At 35.7% G+C, this 26,236-nt stretch overlaps 1 protein-coding gene across 7 annotated transcripts in view; it reads left to right on the top strand.

Annotated features, from left to right (window-relative positions):
- NECTIN3 (nectin cell adhesion molecule 3) overlaps nucleotides 1-25,229 on the top strand; it is a 67,952-nt gene extending 42,723 nt beyond the window's left edge. For 2 of the 7 annotated variants that reach the window (XM_030471701.1, XM_030471706.1), the window contains exons 5-6: nucleotides 228-379; nucleotides 7,938-10,829. In XM_030471701.1, the coding sequence (XP_030327561.1) occupies nucleotides 228-379; nucleotides 7,938-8,530 (745 nt within the window). In that variant the 3' untranslated portion in view covers nucleotides 8,531-10,829. Of the gene's footprint in view, nucleotides 1-227; nucleotides 380-7,937; nucleotides 10,830-13,212; nucleotides 13,352-14,725; nucleotides 14,808-15,776; nucleotides 15,796-23,601; nucleotides 23,677-24,182 lie in introns of those variants that run through there. The other 5 variants (XM_030471703.1, XM_030471702.1, XM_030471704.1 and 2 more) reach the window with 5 other exon arrangements.
- Nucleotides 25,230-26,236: the final 1,007 nt, after the last annotated feature.

The following is a 26,236-nucleotide window of genomic DNA, read 5'->3' as shown; positions in this document are numbered from 1 at the left end:
TCATTTGTAGACTTTGTAGCTTGCTAGTATCAGCAGATTTGACATTTAAAGGGTTTGGCACAAATTTAATGCTATATGTTTGGGAGAACACTGAGAATATCCAATAAAAGCCCACTGACTGTTGGAGCAAAATGAAAAGTTCAATCTCTAGACTATTGCAAATATTTTAAACTAGTTAAACTTTCAATTGTGAATCTTTATGACTAAATATAACTGTTCTGTTTTAGGTTGGATGGACAATGGCCTGAAGGATTGCTAACTGTTAACAATACTCTGCAGTTCAGCAGCCCGTTGACTTACAATTACACTGGGACTTACATCTGTAGAGTGACTAATGCCCTTGGTCAAAGAAGTGATCAGAAGACCATCTACATATTAGGTAAGTCTTACTTTCCAGGAAAGACAGTATGTTACCTTGGAATTTTTTTGGTCAGTGGTTGAAATGGCAAACTGAAGAGCCAATTGAATTGTAAAATATTTACAGGTTTTAATTACATGAAAAGCTATTGAAAGGATGGATTTGAGATATAATAAAACTTGGGATTAAACTGACTCTTCCATAACAGCAGTATAACAGTGGAAATCCTGAAGGTTGAGGTAGTTCCCGTAGTGTTTCTACGGTTACTACTTTCTCTTGGTATGTGAACTTTGTGGAGTTTTTTTCCAGCAGTAACCTGTGTTTGGCAAGGCATACTGACCTGAATGAATAGTAATTTATCTGTAATAAATTGAGAAAACAGATGTTAGTGAGAAGGGAACAACTACAGTTAGAAAAAGTCAGAGGCTCTGCGTTAAGGAGGTTATTTTCTTGTTATTTATTTGTTATGGTTATTTTCTGAATGTGTGTATCGTACTCCAGTTACTCATTGTCTCCTTTTCTTGGGATGCAGATATCTAGTAATCGTAAAGTTAAGTATCTCTTGAAGAAGTCTTGCTGATTTACTTAGTGTAATATGGCAAATCCATGTGTCTGTTTAGCACCACTGCCTCTGGAAAACATCACATGTCTATTAACACAGTGTAATTGATGTTTTACTATGACACTTTCTTTGTGAAAGAGTGGCACGACTTAAGGTATATTTGAATAGTGCTGTACAAGTGTGAAGTAGCTCTCCAGATTTCATAATGGATTAGCTAAATTAGCTAATACCTAGCTTGATCAGTAAGTGCTAATATATTATCATTTTTTAAGGAGGATAAAAGACATGAAAAGTAAAACTTCATTCTGCTGTATGGTGTTGCTGCTCTTCAATAAGTTCTTGATGTCAGTTATTCCACAATACGAATTGTTAGAGTATATGTTGGCCAGTTACAGGATACAAACACATGACCTATTTGTAAGAACTTAAAACTAAATATGAACACTTAGTTTTCATTCTCATCTCAGTCTTTAAGATGAAAACTGAAAGTTCGGGATGTCTGAAGCCACATATGTCAGAATTCATGTTTGATAGTTTTCTGCATGTTTAGAACAAAGGGTGGCATTTCAGTCAGACTGACATAACTACGCTGCAGGCCATTGCTAAAACCTCATCAGTTCTAATTAACTGACTAGTTAATGAGCTAGTTAACTGGAAGCTTCTAAATAGTTTGAGACAGTGGAATTATTTGTAACAAGTTATGTAAAATCCTAACTATTAAGACTGTTACAAGCTGCAAATTAATACAAAAATCACTTCTGCAAGAAGTTACTTTGAGATGCTTGGTTCTAATGCTTCCTTTGTGGAGAACTCATGGCTGTGTAAGAGTCTCAAAATAATTACAAAGACTGTCACATGGTAAGAAGTATCAAGTGAAAAAAAAATAAATAGAATATCATCATGAAATAAGTTGAGATTCTTCTGGAATGTAACATTTAAATACACTTACTCAGAAAGTAACACTACAGGTTATAACTCTGTTCTCAGCCCTATCCTAACTGTAAGGAGGGGGAAAGTTTTTCAAGTCCTCCACTTCTCAAGTTGTCAGTTCTATGGATACAGTCCACTGTTAGAAAAGCATGTAACTCATTCTTTTTACCATGACTGTCATGCATGATAATACAAGGCTATCACTCAAGTTATGTTTGTGACTAACAGACTAAAATGGACTAACTATGGAATCATATATGATACTTCCTTAAATGAATCAAGCTCTTGAAAAAGCAGAATAGCCATACATGCTAGTTGAGCTCTGGTGATGGCTCATGTTCTATGGCAAATGCAACATAACTTCAGAAATAGTTAAGCTGCAGTAGTTGGTCTTTGGTGTGGACTGGTGGATACTGCTTGTGTGCTGCTTTTCAGTTGTTCAGCAGCTTTGTTTTGCTGCAGTAACTTTATTGCAAATAACAAAACTGACATGTTTTTAGGGAGTGCCAGAACTGAACCTCAGCTGGCTAGAGATTATACAGAGTCATGCTTCTAAAAGTTGTGTGCACCAGTAAAAACAATTACTTTAGCTGACATTAATTTCATTTTTTAAAACTTCATGTTAATCTTGGTGTGTGTAGCGTGATCAACAGCTAAGAAAAACACAGGTGATTTTTAGGCAGTTTACGATAAATCTGGTGCTGTATCTCTGCAACTACTGCTCAGGCAAGTCGTGCGCATCAGTTTAACGTCGAGAGGAGCATCCAGCACTCTCCTCTAGATACCTTAGAGAAGGTAATACCAAAAAGATTAAAAGCACTGTGATTAACTTTTTAACTACATTAAAATGAGAGAGGTATGGCAATTGTAAAGTGTAACACCTGTATTGTTTTCATACATTAATACTAAGCAAGGCTTATTAAAACTCTAAGAATAACTTTTCAGTGTGACTAGTTCTTTAACTGAAATGCCCTTAAAATTATGCAGGATGGGGTAAGTGACAACCGAATAGCAAGAATGTCCATCTTAAATAATAATCATATTTATGATAAATAACATAGGGAACATAGAGACTGATACCAGGAGTACAGAAAATAGGACTAAAATAGTAAATTTATGTCAAATTGCTTACCAGCTTAACATTTTACTTAACTGAGCACATATCTAGTAATGGTGAATGTGGCAGTGCTGTACTATAGAGCAATCATTTAATTAGATTATTTTTCTATCTTAGCTATTTTCCACTGTATAAAACTTGGTAAAAACATAAAGCGAAACTTGGAAGCTAGCAGACAAACCTGTATGATCACACCATCTTTCAAATTTTAATTATGAAGCTGTCAAAAAGCATTCATGAAGTTAATTTTTCTGAACAGTCATGGTGCTGGTACTTGTAAAGCTTTTTAACTGCTAGAAAAAAATAGCTATAAACTGTTGTAAGATTTGAATGTAAGCTGACCAAAAATTGCTTTTGGTCCTAATATGTGTTGGTAAAAAAAGCTGTATTTTTAATAAATTCTGTTTGCTCCTAACCTTTAGGTTAATACTCTTGAAGTGGAATAGGGAAATATATAGAGAAGTAGATGACAGGGACTAAATAGTACACTCACAGCTGTTAGTTACAGGAGATGATACATCCTTGTATGGGTAGGGAAACACTAAAATGGTGTTTGAAGTTAGAGACTTATTTAATACTGGTTTTAAGGCACAGATATTTCTTACTTGTTCGGTGATGGTTTGAAAGGGCTGTTTTTATAATATCCAGCTATGTAGTTATCAAGAACTTTAGGTACTTAGCACCTAAGAGAAATTTAGCAATAACAGCAGGTTAAGAAGCAGAGGTAGATATGTCCCTGTATAAACGTACATGTAATACGTATACAGGCAGATGCTTTTCACTCACTAAAATAAGAACTGCAAAGAGAGAGATCTTGTAATTTGTGCAAAGCCAACTCACTTGTGGATTATATGAAATTGATAGTAGATCCTTGTTTTGTAAAGGCAAAGAAAGGGATGTAGGGGTTGAAGTCTGGATCTTAAGTTGTGTGGCTTTTTGTTTGTTTAAAATGGGGAGAACTAGGCTTTGTCTAGTTTCAAAAGCCATAATAGACTTTGACTGTATTAATACATAAAAACTTGCCAACGCACCTTCCCTTCCCAAACTTTTGTTTCTGTAATGCTTTCGTGACAGATTTTAGCCAAAGGAGATGTGTGCCAGTATTGATTTTTCTTCCTTATTACAGAGCTGGTCACCTTATCCCTGAAATAATTCCTAGTGGGCTAAATGAAAAATGGTTTGTAGTTTAAAAATATTGTGTTCTCTAGTTGATTTTCACAATGGTGTGTTTCTTGATACTAAGACAGGACTAAAATTTTGAAGCTAATGGTCTGGTTCTAAAGATGATCCATCCATCTCCTTGCCCATTCATCTTTCTGACATATGGCTTCTTGTTGGCTTTGAATTCCCATGGAAGCAAAGATGGGTCCTGGACATATGAATGAGGATATACTGCAGGGGGACTGAGGTGGATAGATGTAGTGTTTGGGGACATGAGACATACCATGTCGTCAGTTGTCTCTACTAAACTTAATTGTAGAAACTCATATGCCCAAGACAAGCTGTTTGTGTTGCAAGAGGTGGGAAAACTGTATTGAAAATAGTCATTTAAGGAAAAAGTAAACATACCAGGCTGAACCTGTTGAAAGTTGGTGCTGACGTTCATCGAAATGTCTGGAAAATAAGTAATAGAAGGAAAACTTAACAGTGCTTACTTTGAGAAGGAATTAGAGTTTTATTTGAAGTAAAGAGCAAATCTTGCTTTTCTTGGTAGAAAACTGTCAAGGGCTTTGAAACAAACTAGGAAAACTTGTCATCTTTTTGTGTATGGAGGGAGCTGATGGGTTTACTCTTTCATACCAGAAAATAGGTCTTTGCTTTCTTTAGTTATGTCTCCTACTCTTGTTTTAATGAGGTTGGTAGCTACATAATAGTACAAAAAAATTTTTGTGGGTCTTCACTTGTTCTCATCATCACTACAGGATATATGTAGTAAGGATTTGGACAGGGCCTGGAACATGGTAAAGGACAGAAATAGAATGGATGCTTTTAATCTAAAACCAGATTTTTCAGCATTTCTGCCGCTTTTAGCTCCCTGGCCTGCATGGTTGCTTGGGTATGTTGTTCTGGTTTGTGCAGCAACACAAACCTATATTAGTGAAAAAGATGACTCTATGGTAAGAAAAATATTGAAGAAAATAATTAGTTGGAGACTGACGTTTTTGAACAAAGTGCCATTTGAAACAACTTAATATCAAAATGATGTGCTTAATATTTTGTGGAGAACATTCAGAATTCAGGTATTGGTGACGACGTGAAATGTTAAAATTGAACAGTTTGTTTAACAAACAAGAGTGGCATTTCCATAATTTGGAGGTAATATTTGAGATGTGATTTGCAAGCAAAATGTTACAGAGGAGAGGTAAGGAACTCTGTCTTTTCTAGTCTTGATGTTTTCTATTGGGAAACTTACTAGGTGCAGAAAGTTGTTTGAGATTTTTTGGTGGGTTTTTTTTTTTTGTTTGGTGGTGTTTTTTGGTTTTTGGTTGGGTTTTTTTGGTGGTTTTTTTTTTTTGTTTTTTTTTTTTTTGTTTTTTTTTTTTTTGTTTTTTTTTTTTTTGTTTTTAAGAAAGGGAGGTGGGGATGACCACCAGAAACTAAAATAAAGAAACCAAACACCACCACCACAACAAACTGACTGCATTCAGAAAGTTCAGAAGCTAACTTCACATGGGGTTAGTTGTAACTGGCTTTATAAACAAGGAGGGACAGCTCTAATTTTGTCATTCTTCAAGAATAAAAGGTACTGACAAAAATAAGTGGTAGAAGTATTCATGATTGTGTATTATAGGAATACATATATGCAAACACTGAATTGATACTACATTTGCAATGAATTTGAGCAGTATGTTAATTAGTGCTTGTAGATAATGCAGCTGGACAACCTGACAACTGGTGGAAGAAACAGAAGTTTTGAAGGAAAAGCTTTTTGTAAAACACTGTATTAATATATAATAAGAGTGTAATTGCCACTGTGTTTATTTCACATATGTGATGGTTAAACTTGCCAGGATAAAAATACTGCATACTTGTGAATGTGTATTTTATACTGTGGATGTGGAGGATGGGACTTAAGACCTCATATCAGAGGGAAATAGATAAACAATTACAAAGTCAGTTTAAAAAAAACCAAAGTGTATATAGCCTGGAAGAAAATATTGCTGATACTGTCTGAAACTGCATCTTAAGCTATCAAATCTTGTGTCTAAAGCAAACACATTTTCAAGGAAAAGGGGTTTTGAGTTTAACTTCTTGACCTATGGAGTTGTGACATGGGAACCCTGGTAATCTTGGATTCCTTAATCTCTACTTCTTCGTTAAATTATTAAACTCACTTTAAATCAGTTTTTACTAAAATCATAATCTGAATTCCTCTTATTCATTTTGGTAGTGCATCCTCCTTGTTCAGTTTCCTGTCTTCTGTCAAATTAATTTCATTTATGTATAGCTCCCTAACAAATCACCACTTTTACATAGTCAAGTAATATAATTATGTGCTTCAAAAATCTGAGCAAAACTTATTATGTCAAGCCTAAAATGTTGTGTTCAGCAGTGAAGTGCAGTCTGAAGTATGATCTGTAGTGATCATGACAAATGTGGCAATTCTGTCTGTTGTGAGAGAATTGTATGGCTGTCTCTGAGATTAAAAATCATATTTATGAATCTTTAAAGTTATGATTTGTCAAATAACTGGAAACTTGACATACCTCCAGTTCTATCTGTTTTGCTTTTTGTGGTGGTAAATCTAGAGTGCCTCTACAATGTGGTAGTAGCAGTTCCATGAATCTTGCTTATGGCCATTTAACTAAGTAATATGACATAATGAGCTACTTGGCTATCCATGTAATATTCTCTCTAAAAGATCCAAGCTATAACAACATGTTTAGTGTTTGCTCTACTGACTTTAAAATTACTTTGCATTGGGCAAGGCAAAAAGCCTGTTTTATTCAGTGCAGCACAGAAATAGAAACTGGAGTTGCATGTAACATTGTGATTGATTGGTATAATCTCAGGAGGCTTTCTGTGTCTTCAGCCCCTCACTTCAATCTTGTCTTCAATACAGATGCATACATCTCCAGTAGACCTAAAGAGCAAAGGAAAAACCTGAATGCTGGAGAAGCTTGGTATCTGGCAATCTCTTGTTTACGTGCATAACCTGACATGAAATCAGTTGATATTTTATATTGAGTAACTAATATGGAAATTTATTTGTGCAGGAGAGATTAAATTGCTTTTAGGAGGAATGCATAGAAAAAAATTTGCTTCTGATGTTTCAGTGGTTTTCATTTTTAAATCCTGAAAGCTCCTTGCTCAACATAAGTGTTATTTTGAGATTAATACATGCCATTTTAACTATGCTTCTTTCACTAATCCCCAGGTGAAGCTGAGTAAGTTGTATTAATGCAACAAATGTTTTTGGAGAGAATAGCTTAAAAATCAGTAGTTCATGTACTGCTGACTGAGCACAAAACTCATAGTTTTTCATTCTTATACTCAGAGCCCTGAACAATTTCTGAAGTGGGGATAATTGACCCTGTGGCATTATAAATTATTTTAATTCAGTATTCCTAAGTGCTGGCTGGAAAGGTAAAGAACTGCTTGGATTTTTCCTAATAGACAGCTTTCTTCCATGGGGGAGGTAAATAATGAACTACAATCAACATCTAAGAAAAGCTGCATTTCCTTACTTTGAGGAGGGCAAGATGTCTACTTAAAGATTATTCTGACTTTATTTTCTCCGCGTACTTCCTGTTCTGCTGCAGCGTAGCTCAAAACCACAAGTAACAAAGCTAGTTTAAATCTTGCAGAAAGTATAGGACTTCTTGTAGAGCTGTGAACTTGAGAATGAAAAACTATTCTTGTAGAACATACCCATCAACTGCTTTCTTATAAACCCTTAACTGATTTAGCTTGCATTGACATTCTGTGCCTTTTCTGTGTCTTGTCTACTTCTTTGCTCTTTCCATTAGATCCTCCTACTACTACCACTCGACTGCCCACGGTTCCCTGGCATCCTTCGACTGATGGCATCACAGGTTTAGCAACAGAACCTAGAATAATAGATTTCCCAACATCAACCTTGCCAGCCATGCAGGAAGACTCTTGGGGTACTGTCATCGGTAGTGCGGTGGGTGGGGCGCTCTTCCTCATACTTGTCAGTGTTCTGGTTGGAATTATCTGCTATAGGAGAAGACGGACGTTCCGTGGTGACTACTTTGCTAAGAACTACATTCCACCATCAGATATGCAGAAAGAGTCTCAAATAGATGTTCTTCAGTCAGATGATGTGGATTCTTACCCTGACAGTATAAAAAAAGAAATAAAGCATCCAATGAACAGCCTAATATCTAAAGATTATTTAGAAGACCCTGAAAAACCAGAGTGGAACAATATAGACAATATTAACAGGTACCAGGAACGTTATGAAAGACCGATGGATTATTATGAAGGTGGAACATTGGGAATGAAGTATATGGGTGGTGAATGTTATGATGACAATGAAGAAGACTTTGTTTCTCACATAGATGGCTCGGTAATATCTCGGAGGGAGTGGTATGTGTAGTAACCACTGAAAACTAAACGTGTACCTACAATTCATTTCATTGGGTGATCACTTTCAGATTGTTTATACTTACACAAGAGGAAGAATAAACTTTTTGAAACTGTTTTTTTTTTTTTTTTTTTTTTTCCCAAAGGTTTTTATATTGTGACTTGACACAATGGAAATGCTGAATCTGGGGAAAATGTATTTGAGCTGCTTTCTTTCCCAATGCTGTACTACTGTTTGAGTTTTAATGCAGAGTGCTTATATTGGTCTATGTCAGAGGTAAAAAAGGCTAAATTAAAGTTGCCATTCAAATTGTTTAAGAATAAAAAGTGGCTGTCTTGGCTCTCTGATTTAAAAAGAAATTTACCTAAGGCAATGATCAAATATAATCTTTTGGGGCTTTTACTTCACAGATTAAGTGAATTACTCCAATCTAGATACCATCTATGGTGAACTTAATGCTTCTGTATAGCACATATTTTACCAATTAAAATGAGTTACAGCAGAATCAAAGCTTTATTTTTAGGGTTTTTTTCTGCACAAAAATGAATACCTCTTAGCATTTTAATGAGCCTTCTTGTAACTATGTACTTAAAAGAAGTCATTGCACTGAAACTTAACTTATGAACAAAAATTTGAGGAGTAACTGTGTAAACAGGTCAAAGGCTAGTCTTCGAATAAGATGAAAAATTATTTTTTTATAGTCTTTGATTTCTAAAGCTTATGCTAGTGTCTGTATATATACATACTTTAAGATATTTTGTTAGGCCTGTAATTGGCAGGATGTCAAAATTCATTAATGAATACAAGACTCTTTGCAAGTACACAGGGTACAATTTTAGCGACCTTTTTCTGAGGCTTTGTGGGAATCTTACCACTGAATTTGCAAGCCGAAGAACTGGACACAACTAAGAAGAAAAGTCTAATAGATTTTGGAGCTGGAGGCTAATGTGAATTTGCTTATTTACCCAGGTGCCAATAAACAGTTGCTAGAATTTTTGTGACCAGTAGTTAAAACAGTGGTTTTACGCTGCTTCTGAATAAGTTACAATGCTTGCTTTGAAGAGGGTAACTAGAATTTCAGATGATTAGTAGGGAAGTGGACACTCACATTGCTACTTCATATAGTGAAAACATACTCTCTGATGCTGCAACTACAGAATCTATGAAACAGGAGTTTATCTTTGCAGTCTGTACCACAGTGGATTTGTTTTCCCTGCAAATAATTGATACTTATTGAACAATGCATTCTTCTTTAAAAAGACATTGTAGGCATTCTATGTAGGACATCTCATTTGACATCTGAAGTAGTTCTACTTTGTCTTGAGCAGGTTCACCAAACTAATTCTACTGAGGAAATAACTTTAGATGAATTACACACCAATGATAAATAATAATTTGGATAGTAGGTCCTTTGAAGTGCCATTTTTAAGGGTTTAGCTCAAGGAAAATGAAGCTGACAAGGCTATTAGTATTTGAAACCTGAAAAGGGAAAAATCTCTGCTACCTTTGAAATTAAATAGGCTGTATAATTACGGCTACTTCGCGAGCATTCATGCTGGAAGGTCTTTTCTATCCTCATGGTCTTTGGTAGCTTAGAGCATTTAGAGCTTCGCAAAAATAATTGCATTGAGCATTGTAGACAATACACTGTGATTGCCTATGACTGCATGTCTTTAAAAAAAGATTGACAACAGCTTTATTTGAAAATCAAGTGGAAAAGCATCCCTAAACAACTTAGGTTCATGTTTGGATTAATGGAGTACAGATACATGACTGACCAAAGTCTCAAGAACAATAGCAAAAGATATTGTGTGTATGTAGTTTGAGTGCAAACACAAAGAAAGGTGTTAAATTTCTAGCAGAAGGTTCTGATCCAAATTATTTCTGGAATAAAGAGATCATACCTCTCTTCAAATAAAAAATACTTGATGTATCATCTTTAAAAGATGGTGTTACTTAGAAATAAACAACCATAAACCTGTTCTCCACATGGGATATTTTGCTTTTGTCTCTGTGGATTTTTTTGTTTTGATTTTTTAAAAATTATATATATATTTAATTCATATGGGTTAAGAAGTTGAAATGTTTTGGAGTTGAAGTTGATAATAGGAATAGGGCTTACGCGTGTTGCAATGTTTTGTACATTATGTCTGTTGTAAAAAGAATTGATTGTAAGTACAAATGGCTGTTGTGTGAATAAACTTTTTGTTACATTCTGGAACATAGGTAGTGCTCAAAAATGTTTGACAGATACGCTCTTAAAATTGGAGATGAAAAAGCATAATAAAAACAGAGGCTGGGTAGAAGCAAATGAAGTGTTTAAGATGGACTTTTTAGCATTTCCCCTTGGAGACCCCAAGCTTATAGAACAGGTGTTTTCAGAAACTATTTTCAAAAGTATGAAACTTGAGAATGATAAATAGGGATAGTTGCTGTCCAAACAGCTTCACTTTAAGCACAGCTGATACACTGTCTAGGATTAACATTCTTTAAAATAAAAGTAAAAAAAATAAAAATTGCTGTAGCTCTGCTTTACCCATTTTTTTATTTTTTTTTAATCCATCCCTATCTATTTCTAACCAACTGGTGGTTAAATGCTGTGTAGCTGGCACCATGCATCTTTGGTGCTCTCTGGCTTTTTTAGCTGGGCATAGGAGGCTGGGTTTCTTCTTTGTTCTTCTGGGTAGACTGATAGAATTTCTGTGACTATTATTTTCCTAAAGTAATTAAATAAAGCAAGTTAAGTGAACCCTGTAGTAATTGCAGTTTAGTTCCCGTACATTGTTACACTTGCTGGGATATTGCTGTTTTTCCTGGTGTTCAGAAGTAAATAGGTGGCTATTGTCATCTCATCCAAAATGAGACTCAGTGGCTGAACTTTCAGTGAAAGTGTAATGCTTCAACATTTTAGCAAAAAAAGACTCTGAAAATTAGTACAAGGCAGTCAAGGAACTTGTCTGGTATAGTCACAAGAGCAAAGTGTCTTCATGAATCTGGACCTGGCAACGTATATTAGTTACCCACAACTTTCTCATTTAAACAAGAGGACACTTATGTAAACTACACTTAAGCCGATGCAGTGGTTAAGTGAGCTTTCCACTTATTCATGTGCCCATTTTCAGGAGAATGTGAATTGTGGTTCTTAGATGTATAGATCAGTATCTGATAGACAAATGGAGCTTATGTCAAGAAAGCTGTTTAGTAAAATAGGACAATGATCACTGAAGGTGGTATGTTACGTTAATCTTCTAGAGTAAATTACCTTCCTGCAAGTTGTTAATCTATCACTTTATCCCTTAAGAAAGTCACAAAAAAATGCTTATTTCAGTTTTGTTCAAGCTACTTAAGCATACCTGCATGAGTGATTCCAGGGGAGTATTGCCGTCAGGTCTTTCATATGCAGCAAGAGGACAGAAATCCCTTTTTGTCAGATTGGAATTAAGGTGGTTTGTTTTGGTTTGTTGTTTTGGTTTTTATTAATTGAAGAATGAGAAGATGATGATTTTGTCCAGCTTTCCAGCATACAACAGAAACAGCATTAGAATTATTAATAATTGATAAAACATACTGCATAGTGTTAGTTTTTTAACCTTAAGATTTCATCTGGTAAGAGATGACACAGGATGGGTGTGTGGTATTTGGAGAGAGGCAATGTGTGATTATTTCTTAAAGAAAATAGCTGAAGTAAACTGCATTAGAAATGTTACAAGTACAGAGCTATGTTAATTTTAAACTTCTTTGCTGTTATGTTTCTGATCCAGTAATTAGTGTGGATCAGAGCAGTATTTCTGAATGCTACCTATATTTTATGGATAAAAGTTTTAGTGCAACTTTTTTGATAAGCCTGTTGGTGTGGGTTTGAAACACTGAGATTGATAGTGAATTAAAGAATGCTAGTAGGTTTCACAGTTAAGATTTAAAACTTGCTGAATCCCTAGCATAGCAAAGTGGTTGATCTTTATAGACTGACATGTGTTAAGTCTACATAAAAGTTATTAAACATCAGGTTTGACAATGCTGAGGTTAAAAGAAAAATCCTCTTCTAAAAAAACCAACTAAACAACCAACAATAAAAACATAAACCACACAACAAACTTTCTCTCCCCCTTTCCTCCCCCCTCCCCCCCTTGAAACTTATTTATAAAGATGACTGGGTTTTATGGCTTAAAGTATGAAGTCCTGGAGATGATAGATGGTCTTAGGGGTTGCTTTAGTAACTGTAAGTGAAGTGTTAGTGAATTTGTGTTCTTTGCCCCTGGTAGTATATCTTTTTTCCTCTGATTTTAAGTTTCCCTTTTTCTTTTCTGCAGACTTCAGTGGCTTTAAAGAAAGATGGCAAATAAAGCCGTAGTTGTCTGTCTTTTTGAATTAGCACCTCATTTGCTTATGTAAGTGCAAAGCTTGTGTTCTGTAACTTCATCTTGCCCTGAAATTGAAAATAAAAAGCATGCAGGTAGTATTTATTAAAGGTAGTCAATGAAATTTTTGAGATTATATTGATGATTCACAAACTCTCTCATTACAACCAGTTCTTTAATTGGGTGACCGGAGCCAATACTGCAAGAGTGCTAGTGAAGGACAAGGCTTTCTATTTAGTCATGGAAGAAAGAAACAGAGGAATGCTGAAATAGTTTATCTGAGTATTGAAAGTATGTGAACTTCTTGAAGCTGTAATCTATGCTATCACATTGCAGATGTGCCATTTAAGCAGACATCTTCTGTTGCTGTAGCAGGGGCTGTGATTGGAGCAGTCCTTGCTCTTTTTATCATTACCATCTTTGTGACAGTGCTACTGACCCCATGGAAAAAAAGGCCATCTTACCTTGACAAAGTGTGAGTATGTGTTGGATTTTCTTTTTCTTTTTTTTTTTTTTTTTTTTTAATTGAAAGCAATAATCAGAAAGCATTTGTTCTATACAGGGCTTTAAATGTCTGAGTTTACTTAGCAGCTGTTCAGCTGTCAAAATTTCAGGCTGTATTTTAGGAGTAGAAATTTCTGAAAAATAATGAGGCTAGGAATTACTTCAGAGGTAATACGAATCTGTATCTCCTCAGAAGTTTGTTGGGTTTTTTTAAAGAAAACTGATCATCAATTGAATTGGAGGGCACGGGAGAGGTCATCTTGACTGATGCCACAGACTACTGGCTTATTATAGAAGTAGGTCTAACGTAGGAGCAGATTGACTGTGCTTTGCAGAAGTGAAGGTCTGCAAAGATTTATCCTGATAGATATGTAAAATGAAGCAAGCACCCACAGATCTGTGCTTAGAAAAGACTGACTCAATGTGCTTTCTGGTATGTTGGTTGTTATTTGAAGTCTGTGGAACCAGACATGTGGTTTACTTTTTTAAACATCCAATATAGTCAAACAAAACCAAGTAAATAAAAAGAGTGAAAAGGTTTCATCAGTTAAAGTAGGTGATGTCTAGACCCTGTTTGGAACGTTCATAAGAAGAGGCAATGGCTTTGAATATCTGTAAATACAAGTCTTTTCATACATGCCGTATACAGTTAAACTGAATGAGGAAGAAAATGTCTGTCATTAAGTATGTATATACTTAATGAGGAGCATATAATAAAATAACAGCAGTTAGCATAAAATAAGTTTTAGCATTTGAATCTCTTGAGCTAGCAAGATGAGTCAAGTGTTTTCCTACAACTGAGTAATTTCTAACATTGTTAGAAATACTGGTTTCTTGTTTGTTTCTCTTATATTTTGTAGCTGAAGCATAATTATGTGAATAGTCTTAAACATTCTAATTCTTTTAGAGCCATTTGCTTTCCCCGAGAAAGTTACAATACAGAAGTCTTGCATGTCGTGTTTAGTTTTAAGGCTTTCTTGAAGGCTTTTCAAAGAAAGAGTGTAGTAGTAAATGTTGGTCAAGCTATGTCTCATAACCTAGAAATAATAATAGATACCAGTAGTCCCTAATTCTGCTTGGAGGTTGGGGAAGTTCAGTCTTCTTAACACCTCATAGGATAAATAACAAACTACAGGTAGTGCTTTTCTACAAAAAGTATGTAGCTGAATTATTGCCAGTGGTGGATGTGTTAACATTACAGTATTTCGTATGTGTCATTGCTGACTGAAAGGTGTGTGTCCCTGAATGTTGTCTGTTGGATGATCTGGCAGCTGAAATAAATAGTCTCTGGCCATTCAATTGGACTTCACAAACATGGCATGTCATATATCATTCTTTGTTACAGGATTGATCTTCCACCCACTCACAAACCATCCTCAAATGAGGAGAGAGCATTCTCTGTACCACAGAAAGAAGCCATGCTTCAGGTGAGTAAATGGTTATATATATCTTAAATTGAGGTAGGTAAAGTGTTACTTTTCCTTTATCGTGTTAGTTTAGTCTGATTTTGCTTTCCTAGTCATGTATGGAGTCTTTTGATTATTGGTTTGCAACCAAGATATTTCCTTGCTTATGTGATATCTGAATCTTAGATCCTTGATGTTAGTTGTCCTTAAAGGTCAGGAAACTAGTAGATAGATCCTTTGTGTATCTCTAATAGTGTTTGACAGACTGTGCACCTCTTGAAGTAGAAAAAGCTGTAGTTTAAATTCTGCAATTAAAAGAATATACATAGCTTTCTAAAACACTCTTCATATGGGGGGAACAAATATAGTTGGTAAACTTAACAAGTGACTTCAGCAGCATCATCTTCTTTGCTAGTAACAACTGTCATTCTTTTAAGCTGTAAGGTTTGTGTGGATCATAGAGGTGATAGACTGGAAAGCTAATTCTGGCAAATGAGAAAGTTGAAATAAGTGGGGAACAAGGAAGGAAAAGACTGCCCTTCTTAGCTACAGCATGGTCTTGTGCTGCATTGTACTGCTTGCAAAGCTCCAGGTGAATTCATAAGGCTTCTTCTATATTAGACAACACAGAAGAGACCTGTTTGTGCGAGACAGCTTCAGTTAACAGCATTGATTGTTACACTTGATATAATAGACCAGTCTGGCTGTGAAAACTACAATCCTGCCTGTAGCCCCTAAAATGGGGGGGGGTTTGTATATATTAAATCAGTCGGCCTGATTTCTTTTTTTTTTTTAATTTCTGCTTACACTGAAGGAAACATTGATCACCTATCAGTATTACTGAGAATTAGGTTGTAATTGTTCTTAATGGGATGTTTGTTTCACGTTGAGTAGTTTGTATAAATAATGTAATTCTAACTACTTGTGCTGAATTAAAAGACTGAGATAATCCAGGCAATCATTTGTTTATAATAAATACTGGTTTTCCAGTAAACAGGTGCACCTTCATAGCTTTATGGACCATAGAAGCCTTTTTTTTCTGATAGAGGGATGCCGTAGGAAAAAAATTCTTCACCCACCTTGAAGACAGATTTTGATGGAGTTCTTAATAATGTTGAAAATATTCTTGTAGATTTTCTTAATGTGATTGCTGATTACTAAAGCTCAGTTGCTGATAAAAGCTTTCTCCTTCTCATGAAAGTAATGCATGAAAAGAATATTGTGTATTACAGATATTATATTGAGTAATGCTTGCTTATATTGTTGCTGAATGAAACAAACTTTTGAGATCTGTTGCTGCTTTTAGTAGCAACACGATAATTATAACATTATGAAGGTATAAAATATTTAGTTGGCCAAAAGTATAATAAGTTTTTGTTTTCTGATCTTGAAGGTGGTATAGCACCTAGATAACACAAAAGAAAATGCTTTTTTGTGCTCAGGTTGGGCATCTTGTGCTAGCTATGTAGTAACTCTTCTGTCACTGCAGTACTCAACAAGTGCAGTATCAACGAATTGTGCTTCTGCCAATACATTCCTATGCTTTAGCTATTATGGTAAAAGATTATCTTGCTCATAGAATCAGAAGATATGGACTGTTGTGTTATTGTGCATCTGTAATGTTGCTGTATGGCAAAATGACAGCAAAAGAAAATGCAATTAGTTATCCTTTACTGGGTTACTCATGAAGTGTATACCTTATTGTTTTCTTCTTTGGAACTCTGCTGTCATTGAATTCTTTCTTGGTTTTGCTTACTGTGACTTCTGTTAGTGGGTACCTAAGAATTAAGAAGAGCTAAAGCAGACTGTAGTCTTTGTTGAACATAAAATTTGTTATCTAAACATATTTTATAAATAGAGAAAAGACCCTAAACAGACTGAACCATATACTCATTTCCCTCGATAGGTGATCAAATTCAGCCTGAGTGGAAATGATAGGCTGCACAAAGGTGCAAAGTAAAGTTAAAGTGGAATTATTATAAATGGTGTCTTCTGTATACTCAAATAACTGAGAGTTGAAAGTGGATTGATCAAATTTAATTTGATTCTGGTAAGTTGTTACATGTAATGTGCAAATATTCCAATCATCTGTACAGGTACTGTTCAAATCATGCACGGTAGCTTTTTTGGTTCTTGTGAAATATTCCAGGTGCAACTTGAATAAGCTGAAATTCTCCTGTCCCAGCAGTCCATATTTAACTAAATTTTACCCATATGTGAGTAGATGGGTGTTGATATTAAAATGAAGGGGGATGTCGTACACATTTGCTATTACTGGATAGCCGATGTAATTTATAGTTACTCCTTCCAACTTGGAAGCTTTAAGTATACTTTAAGTATATGCTAATGTTTATGTGCTAATGTTAAATCATAAGCTACATGTGTGTAAAAGTACCACACACCTGAGTACTCCTAATAATTTCTCTGTACTGATATTTGCAGATGCCCATTTATGTATTCATTGAATCACTTAAGAATTGAGAAGAACTGGTTCACTTATGGCCCTAAAAGTGAGGCAGAAGTCCAAAGCATAGGAATATTAAGTGGAACAAAGAAAAAATTGCAGTGTAAATACTTTGTTTTACAAGATTGTAGGTTCATTTTTAGAAGATTGTAGGTTCATCTTTATCAATTTTTTCAGTAACAAATCTGTAGCTTTTGTCAGATGGGTTTTTAATAACCACTGTCATAGAAATACTATTCTGTTACTCTGAACTACTTTTTGCATGTTATATGAAAGAGCAGTGAGCAGCCTGAAGGCTGTGTCTTTGTTAAGAGCGGAATTTCTGCTTGGCAACCGAGTTCTGGGGCAAATCAAGAGGAAGCTGAACAATGGAACAATTCCAGTGGCTTAAATAGGAATTCCTCTGTTGCATAATATTTATAAAAGGAGTGGAAGGCGAGGCACTAATTCAGGCAATCCTTTGAATCATTAGTTTCATTAACTGAGAAGTACAGCCCAGTAGGTAATTCTAGCTGTGAGAAGACTGACTTTAGACTTGCGATTTGTAAGAATACCTTACGTATTTAGCTAAGCAACCCTGTCATATTCTAAAGATCTTTAATGGTAACATTTGTATTCCTATTCAAAACAGAAAAGATGTTGTGTTTTAAACCCAGATGGCAACTAAGTACCATGCAGCCACTCACTCACCCCCTGCCTCTTTTCTCCTCCCTGGGTGGGATGGCGAGGAGAATCAAAAGAATGTAAAACCCGTGGGTTAAAATAAGAGCAGTTTAATAACGAAAATAAAGTACAATATTGTAATAATAAGGGGAATAACAGAGAGATATAAAACTAAAGGGGAAAGGAGAACAAAAACCATAAACACAAGTGATGCACAATAAAATTGCTCACCACCCATTCACCGGCACCCAGTCCAACCTGAGCAGCAATTGGTCCCTTCCAGGTGACTCCCCCCAGTTTATATACTGTGCATGGCGTGCTGTGGTATGGAATACCCCTTTGGCTAGTATGGGTCAGGCGTCCTGTCTCTGCTTCCTCGTGGCTTCTTGTGCCCCTTCTCACTGGCGGAGCATGGGAAACTGAAAAGTCCTTGATCAGGGTAAACACTACTGAGCAACAACTAAACCATCGGTGTGTTATCAGCATTGTTCTCACACTAAAGCCAAAACACAGCACCGCACCAGCTACTAGGAAGAAAATTAACTTTATCTGAAACTAGGACAAAGATGGTGGTGAAATTGTATTAGCACAGTTAAAAGCATATACCGCCATTTACTGAATGGTGATATTTCTGAAACAGATTTAAAAAGATCACCCTCAGTACTCTTAAACCTAGCATAATATTGATGCATTTTATATTATGGGTGTCTTGCACTCTTCTAATTCTTTTCCTAATGGTCCTAATACAGTTGGGAACATCTCTTCCTTGATGAAAAAGGAAGCATTATTGTTATAATTTGCCTTAGACTGAAGAGCTGCAAACAAAATTGAATGAAAGGAAGCTCATCAGTATTGGTAAAAGATCTTATGGGGTTGGGGATGGAGAAGGGGAAGGAACCCCCACACACAAAAAACACATTAACCAGACAGGGATCAAAATGAGGCCCAAGCTTTTTGTCAATGGACACTTTTGTAATAGGGTTTCTAAATTGGAATGGATGAGACAATGTAAAATGAAGATGTTGGTGAGGTAAGTGGTTCAGGCTTTTAAATGAATGTTTGAGAAGGAGCATCTTTAGAGTAAAACTCAATGCTTTTATGAAACTCTGCAAAATGTAAAAGGTAAGACAGTGCAAACTATTGTAAGTTTCAAAGCACAAACCCCCAAATACACTGTAGTTTCCTGCATAGAAACACTGTAGCTGACCACCAGTTTTCTTTGGCAGAACCTGATGGTTTTAGTTCAGTCATTTGCTCCATGGCAGTAAACACCTTTCTCTAGAAAAGGTGGTGTGTTCTTATGCCATGTGAGATGATTTCCTTTGTCTTTATGTTTAATTGAATAAATGAACCTACTGGAATTTCCTTGTTCTAGTTTCCAGTGTTTGCCTAAATCTCATTTAAATCCACTGACGGTAGAAATTCTTGAGCAGGCAGATTTTTTTTCTCACAGAACATTCGCCTTTGGTGATGATGTGGAGGATCTTTTTCCCCATGTGTATTGCCTTCTTGTGTGGTGAAGTCATGCTCTTAGCTCAGGTATGAAAGACCAGTGTCTCCTGGTAAGCAATAAATTACATATTCTCAGAATTGGCCTGCAGAATGCCTTCTAAGACTTGAGGAGCAAAAGCAGAATGACTAAGGGCAGGGGAGATAAAACTTGAAAATGGAATTACAAGAGAGAAAGCAGGACAAGCAAAAGTTAGAAACATAGGCCTGTGAAGATGGTGGAAAAGAACTGCTGGAGAAGTGGAGATTATTTTTTTTAGCTGGTTTCACAATGCATATTCAGGTCATGTTTAAATAACTTGAAATCTTCAAAGCTTGAACTAAATGAATGTATAGAAGTAAAAAAGTTAAGGGTAAGGAGGAGAAAAGAATGAAACATTACTGAGATTGAGTTCTTCTTAAAAACATTTTTGAGCGTAAGAACATGGGTGTATGACCACTGCAAATGTTACCTACCTATATGAGCCCTTGTTGGGTGGTGATGGAGTTTCTGCTATAGGACCAACAACTTGGCTACTTTGTGCTGTTCCTACCACTGTAAGACTGTTGGGAAAAGCAGGAATTACAAAACAAACAAATACACAATTGTGCAAAAGACGTTGCTTTAGCTTATTATGCCCCTATACTATTAGCTAACTGTGGCATAGAGGGAAGAAACTTAATTAGGAGTGATGATTCTGTAGCATAAGCTGTATCCTAAATCATCATTCTCAGGTAGCATTGCTTGGTGTGATTAAAATTGGCCATTCTTTAACTCAGGCAGTTGGTGATTAACTGCATGTTTGGAAATAGCCTGTTTCGCTAACAAAAGTACTCCATCGTAACGGTGCAAAAGTTAATTTTATTTTTTTTTACTTTTAAAAAACGGGAGGGTTTGAATCTTCTGTGTTAAGTAACTGACACTGTAATCAACATAATATATAGCTCTCTCTAATCTAAAAATTGTGATCAAATCTGACCCCTCTGACAGCAAGCTGACTCAACTGCAGGAAGGTTTACTCCTGATAAGGAAGTGTGTTTGTGCTAAATCTTTCCTGTAAAAAATACCTTTATTTGCAGAGATGTAAATGTATAGTTGCAATACTGTCTTTATTTTTCAAAACCATGATTAAGAAGAGGAGGGGAACGGGGGAAAGTGGAACATTTAGATACTGTCTACCATTTTTTATAGAGTTTAAAACTATAAATGTCTAATAAAGAACTGACTTCCTTGGGATTTGAAAAATATGTATTCAAGCGTGCTCTGCATAATGTGTGCAGTGTATTTATTAGATGGAGCTCTGAAGAAAGGCAAGGAAGCATTTCTTCATGAAATAAGTAGAAATTTGTTTCCCAGATATAATCAAATTAGAGGTAAGTATATAAACATGCATAAAATGGAAAGTTTTATTTTCTTTAATGATTTTGTAAATAAGTTAACTTCCTTACAGATACAGTGCTGTGCTCTTGTTTTGTGCTTTGGTAGGTTGTTTTGGGGAAAACGGGTGAGGCAGTTTGGGCCTGGGCTCTTTTGCTTAGCCAAATTCTAACTTATTTTGTATGTACAAGGTGAGTATATAAGGTAATCAGTGCTGTAACTATTGATTGCATGGAAATAATTCAGCAATTTGTGTGTGCAGGCAGGTGATGAAAATGGTGACCTGTTTGACTTAAGTAGTGAAGAAAAAATATATCTGACTATTCTTACTCTGAATAGGGTTATTTATGAACTGTATAAAATGTAGCTTGTTTGTATTCAATTCTGATATGAACCCAGTTACAGAAGGAACTCTTCTTGATGTATTGGGTCTTTGCTAGCTTTGATCAATGATTTTTCTTCATGCTGTTGCTCTTAATGCAGTGCAGTTGTCCTCTTTTTGGAAACAATTACAGGCACCATATGTTTGTCCACTCTTTGTCTTCCATTTTGTCATATATTCTCATAACTGTTAAGGCTGTGTTCTACTTGTCAATAAAGCTGCACCTTTCTAGTCATCATTCTGATATTTCTTAGACCAGTGACTATGTAACCCCAAGATACATGTTTGTTCCTTTTGGCTATACCAGAGCCTGTTGTCTTCAGCTGCTATAATGGTATTTCCAGTTTTTTGCCTACTTGGTCACCTGGAGATTGCTGATGGCAAAGCAACGGTAGAGGTATGAAATTGGCTAGTGACAGACTGGAGCTAAAACAAGCAGTATTAAGCTGCAGCTGTCTGTTTTCTGAATAAATCTGATACCTAGTCAATGAGGACTGCCTGTTCTTGACCCAGATATACTTCGTTGCAAGTTACTATGAAGAAAACTTCTTATACGTACCTTCTTTACATAGCTTAAATGGGAATTACTGGTTTTCCATGAGTTTTGCTTTTTTTTCCAAACCAATCCCAAATGTTTGCAGAGGGTTGATTCTTCGTTTAGAAGGAAGATGACTGCGGGAGGAGAATGAATTGGAGGTCTTGAGCTTTTCAAAATAAGCTTTAAGTTGGTGGGGGAAACTACTTAGTTGAGAAATGCTGCTAGTGGATCATGAGTCAAGCAAGTCCCAAGATCCCACAAGGGAGAGATCTGGGCAACATCTAGATGCCTCTTGTCTCCCATTGGATCAGTGTGGTGAATTACTCAGCAGCTACCAAATTTGCAATAGTCTGCGTTTACATACTTGTAATTTTATTGATATGCATTTGTTCTCTCAAATTGAGGGCTAACACAAGCATTTTTGTCAAGCCAAAGCGTAGTCATGCTGTTGGGAATGCTGGTGCATTCAGGCTCAATGCATTAGCTCATAAAGCTGCCACAGTTTTGTTTGAAAATATGAGGTATAAGTAGGGCAGAGAGCCATGACCATCCGAGACTACCTGGGAACATTGCTTTTTATTATGGAGTTTCTGCAAGACCTGACTGAAGAGTTAAGTGGTAGAGATCTCTCAAATGCTGTTGATCACTAGACTGCTGTTAGATTTAAGACTTTTGTTACTCCAATAGCTGTGTGATGCTAATGAGTTTTGAAACTTAGTGTTAAGGACTCAGTAAAACTGTATTGATCTTGGTGGTGGGACTGTTCTTAGGGAACTAACACAGGGCAAGTAACTGCAGAATAAACTGACTTTCTAAGACTGCTTTAGGAGAGGGAATCGGGTAGCAGGACCCAGCTGGGTGGTAAGTTGGGTTTTTTCCTATGCTAGCATAGCCAATGTTCCAAAAGACTAATGGGCTTGATGAATCAAGCAATGGATTCCTATGTGAGTTGCAGAAGAACTTCCTGGTGTATATGGCTATGTTTTCATTAGCAAGCCATGCTGAACAGTAGGAGCAGACTTGCAGTTGACATTAAGATGTAGAGTGTTCATGCAATATGCCTGGGAGGATTTTGGTTGATATTAGCTCTTATCCTGTCCTGTGGATAGAATGCCAGTTAGTTCCTGATGTACATCTAGCTATCAGGGCTTGCTGGACCTCCAAAACAATATTTTGGAGAGATACACTTAGAGGAACAGATTTTAGGCCTCACAGAAAAAGTTAATGGTAAAATATCTAGGAAATGTGGACTGTCAGTTGGAAAATCCATCAGCGATACAAACCTGGGTAGACAATCTGTAAATCTATGCTGCTTTAATTAATAAGGGGAAAATAAAATTAGTTTAATTGTACTGAAGAGCAATTACTTTTATTTGTTTAGGGTACTCTCATTACAGATTTTTAATTTTTCAGTGGGAAGTACTCTGTTTAGTTTTATCAAATTAAGAAACAAACGTACTCCCTTCTACTCTCAATAGTGTACAAGTAAATTCCTTTTCTGTTAAATACTTCTGTGCAATATCAGACTTGGCATTTATCCATATAATGCTTGTGAAAACTTTATGCTTTATAAACTGATTTTTGATTTTACTTTGGTTTTTAAGCTGTGGCTTATCTAAAATCAGTCATGTTAAAATAAAGCTTTTTAACTTTATCTCAAACATGCTTATGCTTAAATAAAAAGTGCAAAATTAAATGTGTAAATAACACTTCTTAAGTTGACAGTAGGTTCTTTTTTTTTCCACCAGAGATTAGCTTGTAAGAAGTATTCCTAATAGTAATCAGTTAAGATACTTCACAAGGCAGAGTGTATTTTGTGATGAGTAGCATTTTTTTATAAACTAAAGCTGTTCTGCAGTGTCTAATTTTGACTTACTTCCACTGTAACTTTTCTAATTTCAGAAAGAACATTTTGCTTTGCAAAGCCAGTACAGAGAAAAGGATACTGGAAACTTGCAGTACATGGTAAATAATAAGGTGGCTTGAATTCCTGATGGAAGCTTTGATTTCATCTTGTTCCTTAAAAGCAGCTTATAAGGATGTCTTTCATAAAGAACAAAATATTTGTCCATGCTAGTCGGTAACTGTTGGATGTGTAGATTTTCTATCCATGAAGTGGGAAGTATCTAGGTAGTTCTGCTGACTAATTTAAATACATAAACACTATATCTCTGAAGTTTTTGTTGAATAAAATAACAAAGCACAGAAGTGCCGACAGACGTTTTCATAGTTTTTATTTGCTTTTTAGATTTATTGAACCTTAAAATCTGACTTTGAAACAAACGTTTGAGGTTAACTCTGACTAGTTACTAATGCTTCTGTCATGTCTGTTAGTGAATGGAATTTTTAAGTTCATATTTCTTGATTCATAGGGCCATTTTAGAGATCATGCACCTTCTGTTTTGCTTAACACTTTAACAAAAATAGGAACTGCAGATTCTATACATGAACTATGAAACTGATTACTTCTTGTGTGTGTTTAGAAAATTGTGAATGGAAGACAACTTACTTGTGAGGCTGAAGAGCCACAGGAAGAAGAAGGTGTTCAGCATATGTATCCTGTTTATCAGCAAACATACTACAAAAATTGGAGCAGCAGATACCCAGAAAACTCAGGACCTGGAAGAGTCTACATCAATCCAAGGGAACATTATGTATGATTCTGTACCCAGATGTCATAACTCTTAGGATATGAGGGGTTTAATACCTGTTGACTGTATGCCCAATGTGTCCTGTAGGCTTTCATCTCTAAAATAAGTCATCTTTTTTTCCTGTGGGAACAAATTGCATGGAGAATTTTATATAGATAAACCTTATGGAATTTGAGACTTAACTTGCTTTTAGTCTTTCGTATGCATTTGTAGTTATATCAGCCTGCCGAAAGAGGAGAGCCATTTAGCTTTATTAACCCTTATAGTCATAAGATGTATAAACTTGATGAATTGGTTGACACAGACCAAAATGTAGTTAAGCTGTTTCCGTGGTTATTTCTGGGAGCATTCCCTCCCTGAATGGATACTTTACAATAACCTATGTAAAACTATATAAAAGTAAGTAAATATGAGCAAGACAGCTGAATCCGTGGTGACATAAGCACTCTTTGCATCTTAGAAAACTTGGAATAATTATCATTTTGACTGGCATTAGCTATTGATTTCTCAACTAGCTCTACCTCTCCCAGTCAAATGAGCAACTAGACTACCTCTCATATTTTGTTTCGTAACATATGTTGTGTGTCTTCCCACCTTGTTAAAAGTGAAGCAATTTCCTTACATCAGAAACTATTTTGGTTTATCTTGATCCTGGCTGTTTTTCAATGTACTTACTGGTTTTAGTTTCTTAGTAGCTCTTGTATGAAACTTAGTTGTAGGAAGTAGATGACTAGACAGACAAAGCTTCCTGAAAGTGTCTTAAGTGTAGCTGCAGTTTACCTACAAATTGCTGTTTAGCCATTTTTCTAAGTATTACTCCCATGTTAAATCTTGCAGACTTGGTAATCAATACAGTTCACATTCTTTGGTTTCTTCTCAGTTGCAATAAAACTGCCTGTGATGTGTTCTTACATCTTAGCAAGAAAAGGAAAACTTCAGTAGACTGCGAGTAGTTTTCAGCACTGTCCTTTAATCTTAACTAGTAGCGTGCAGTAACTGGAGAATGTCCTGGTGTTACCAGTGCTAACAGTATCCCATGTAAACTTTTGAGTATGGGGTGATGGTTGAAAAATGTGCTCAGAATCTTTTTATAAAAGTAAGTTTTCCTTTGGAGCAAAAAATAAACGTTTAACAAGTAAAAAAATATGTATTAGTTCTGAAATGAGCTTACAAGGACAATTTTAACATATTTTAAGACACCAGGAAATAAGACACTGACTAGAATTTGCTGGAGAAACTTAAATGACTTGTGTATTCTATACATATTAGTACAGAATAATGATTTTCAGTCAGATGATCTGAAAAAATGTTGAGAAGAATGGCTATGTCATACTCAACTAGCTATTGTTACATAATTAAACATTACTTCTGTGATATTAGGGTTTTCTCTGAAGGTAGTTGGAGTTTCAGAGGGAAGAGTCATAGCTGTAGAAGCAATAGAATTGAAAGCTAGACTTGAAAGCCGGTATAGTTAAGTATGCTGCAGGCAGAATGCCATTATAAAACCTGTGTTCAACCTGCGTTCATCACCATAATAGTAAAAGTTAATGAGATATTCCTATCCACAATAGGGCCAGGTAAATATTTCTTGTTTGTTGCAGGTAGCAGCTAGATTATGGGTTAGGTGCCCATATTCTTTTGTTAAGCAACTTTCTGTTACATGATGTGGATGATGTTGACAGTGGAAGGAATGGCAGAGAAAAAGATCAGAGGGAACCTGCTTCTCATGAGCTTAATTCAAACCACTGTCGGCTTGCTTTGCTCTTAGGGACTGAGCACGTTCCTGTAAACTGAGCAACTGTTTTCAACTTTAAAGTCTCCTGCTGTATTTGAGATGTAAAGAAGGGATTGTGTGACCCATAATATGTTTTCCAATAATGTCATTT

Source organism: Strigops habroptila, chromosome 2 (assembly GCF_004027225.2).
Source record: "Strigops habroptila isolate Jane chromosome 2, bStrHab1.2.pri, whole genome shotgun sequence".
Classification (NCBI taxonomy): domain Eukaryota; kingdom Metazoa; phylum Chordata; class Aves; order Psittaciformes; family Psittacidae; genus Strigops; species Strigops habroptila.
The sequence above is the reverse complement of the archived record's forward strand: the minus strand, read 5'-3'. Positions and strand labels throughout refer to the sequence as shown.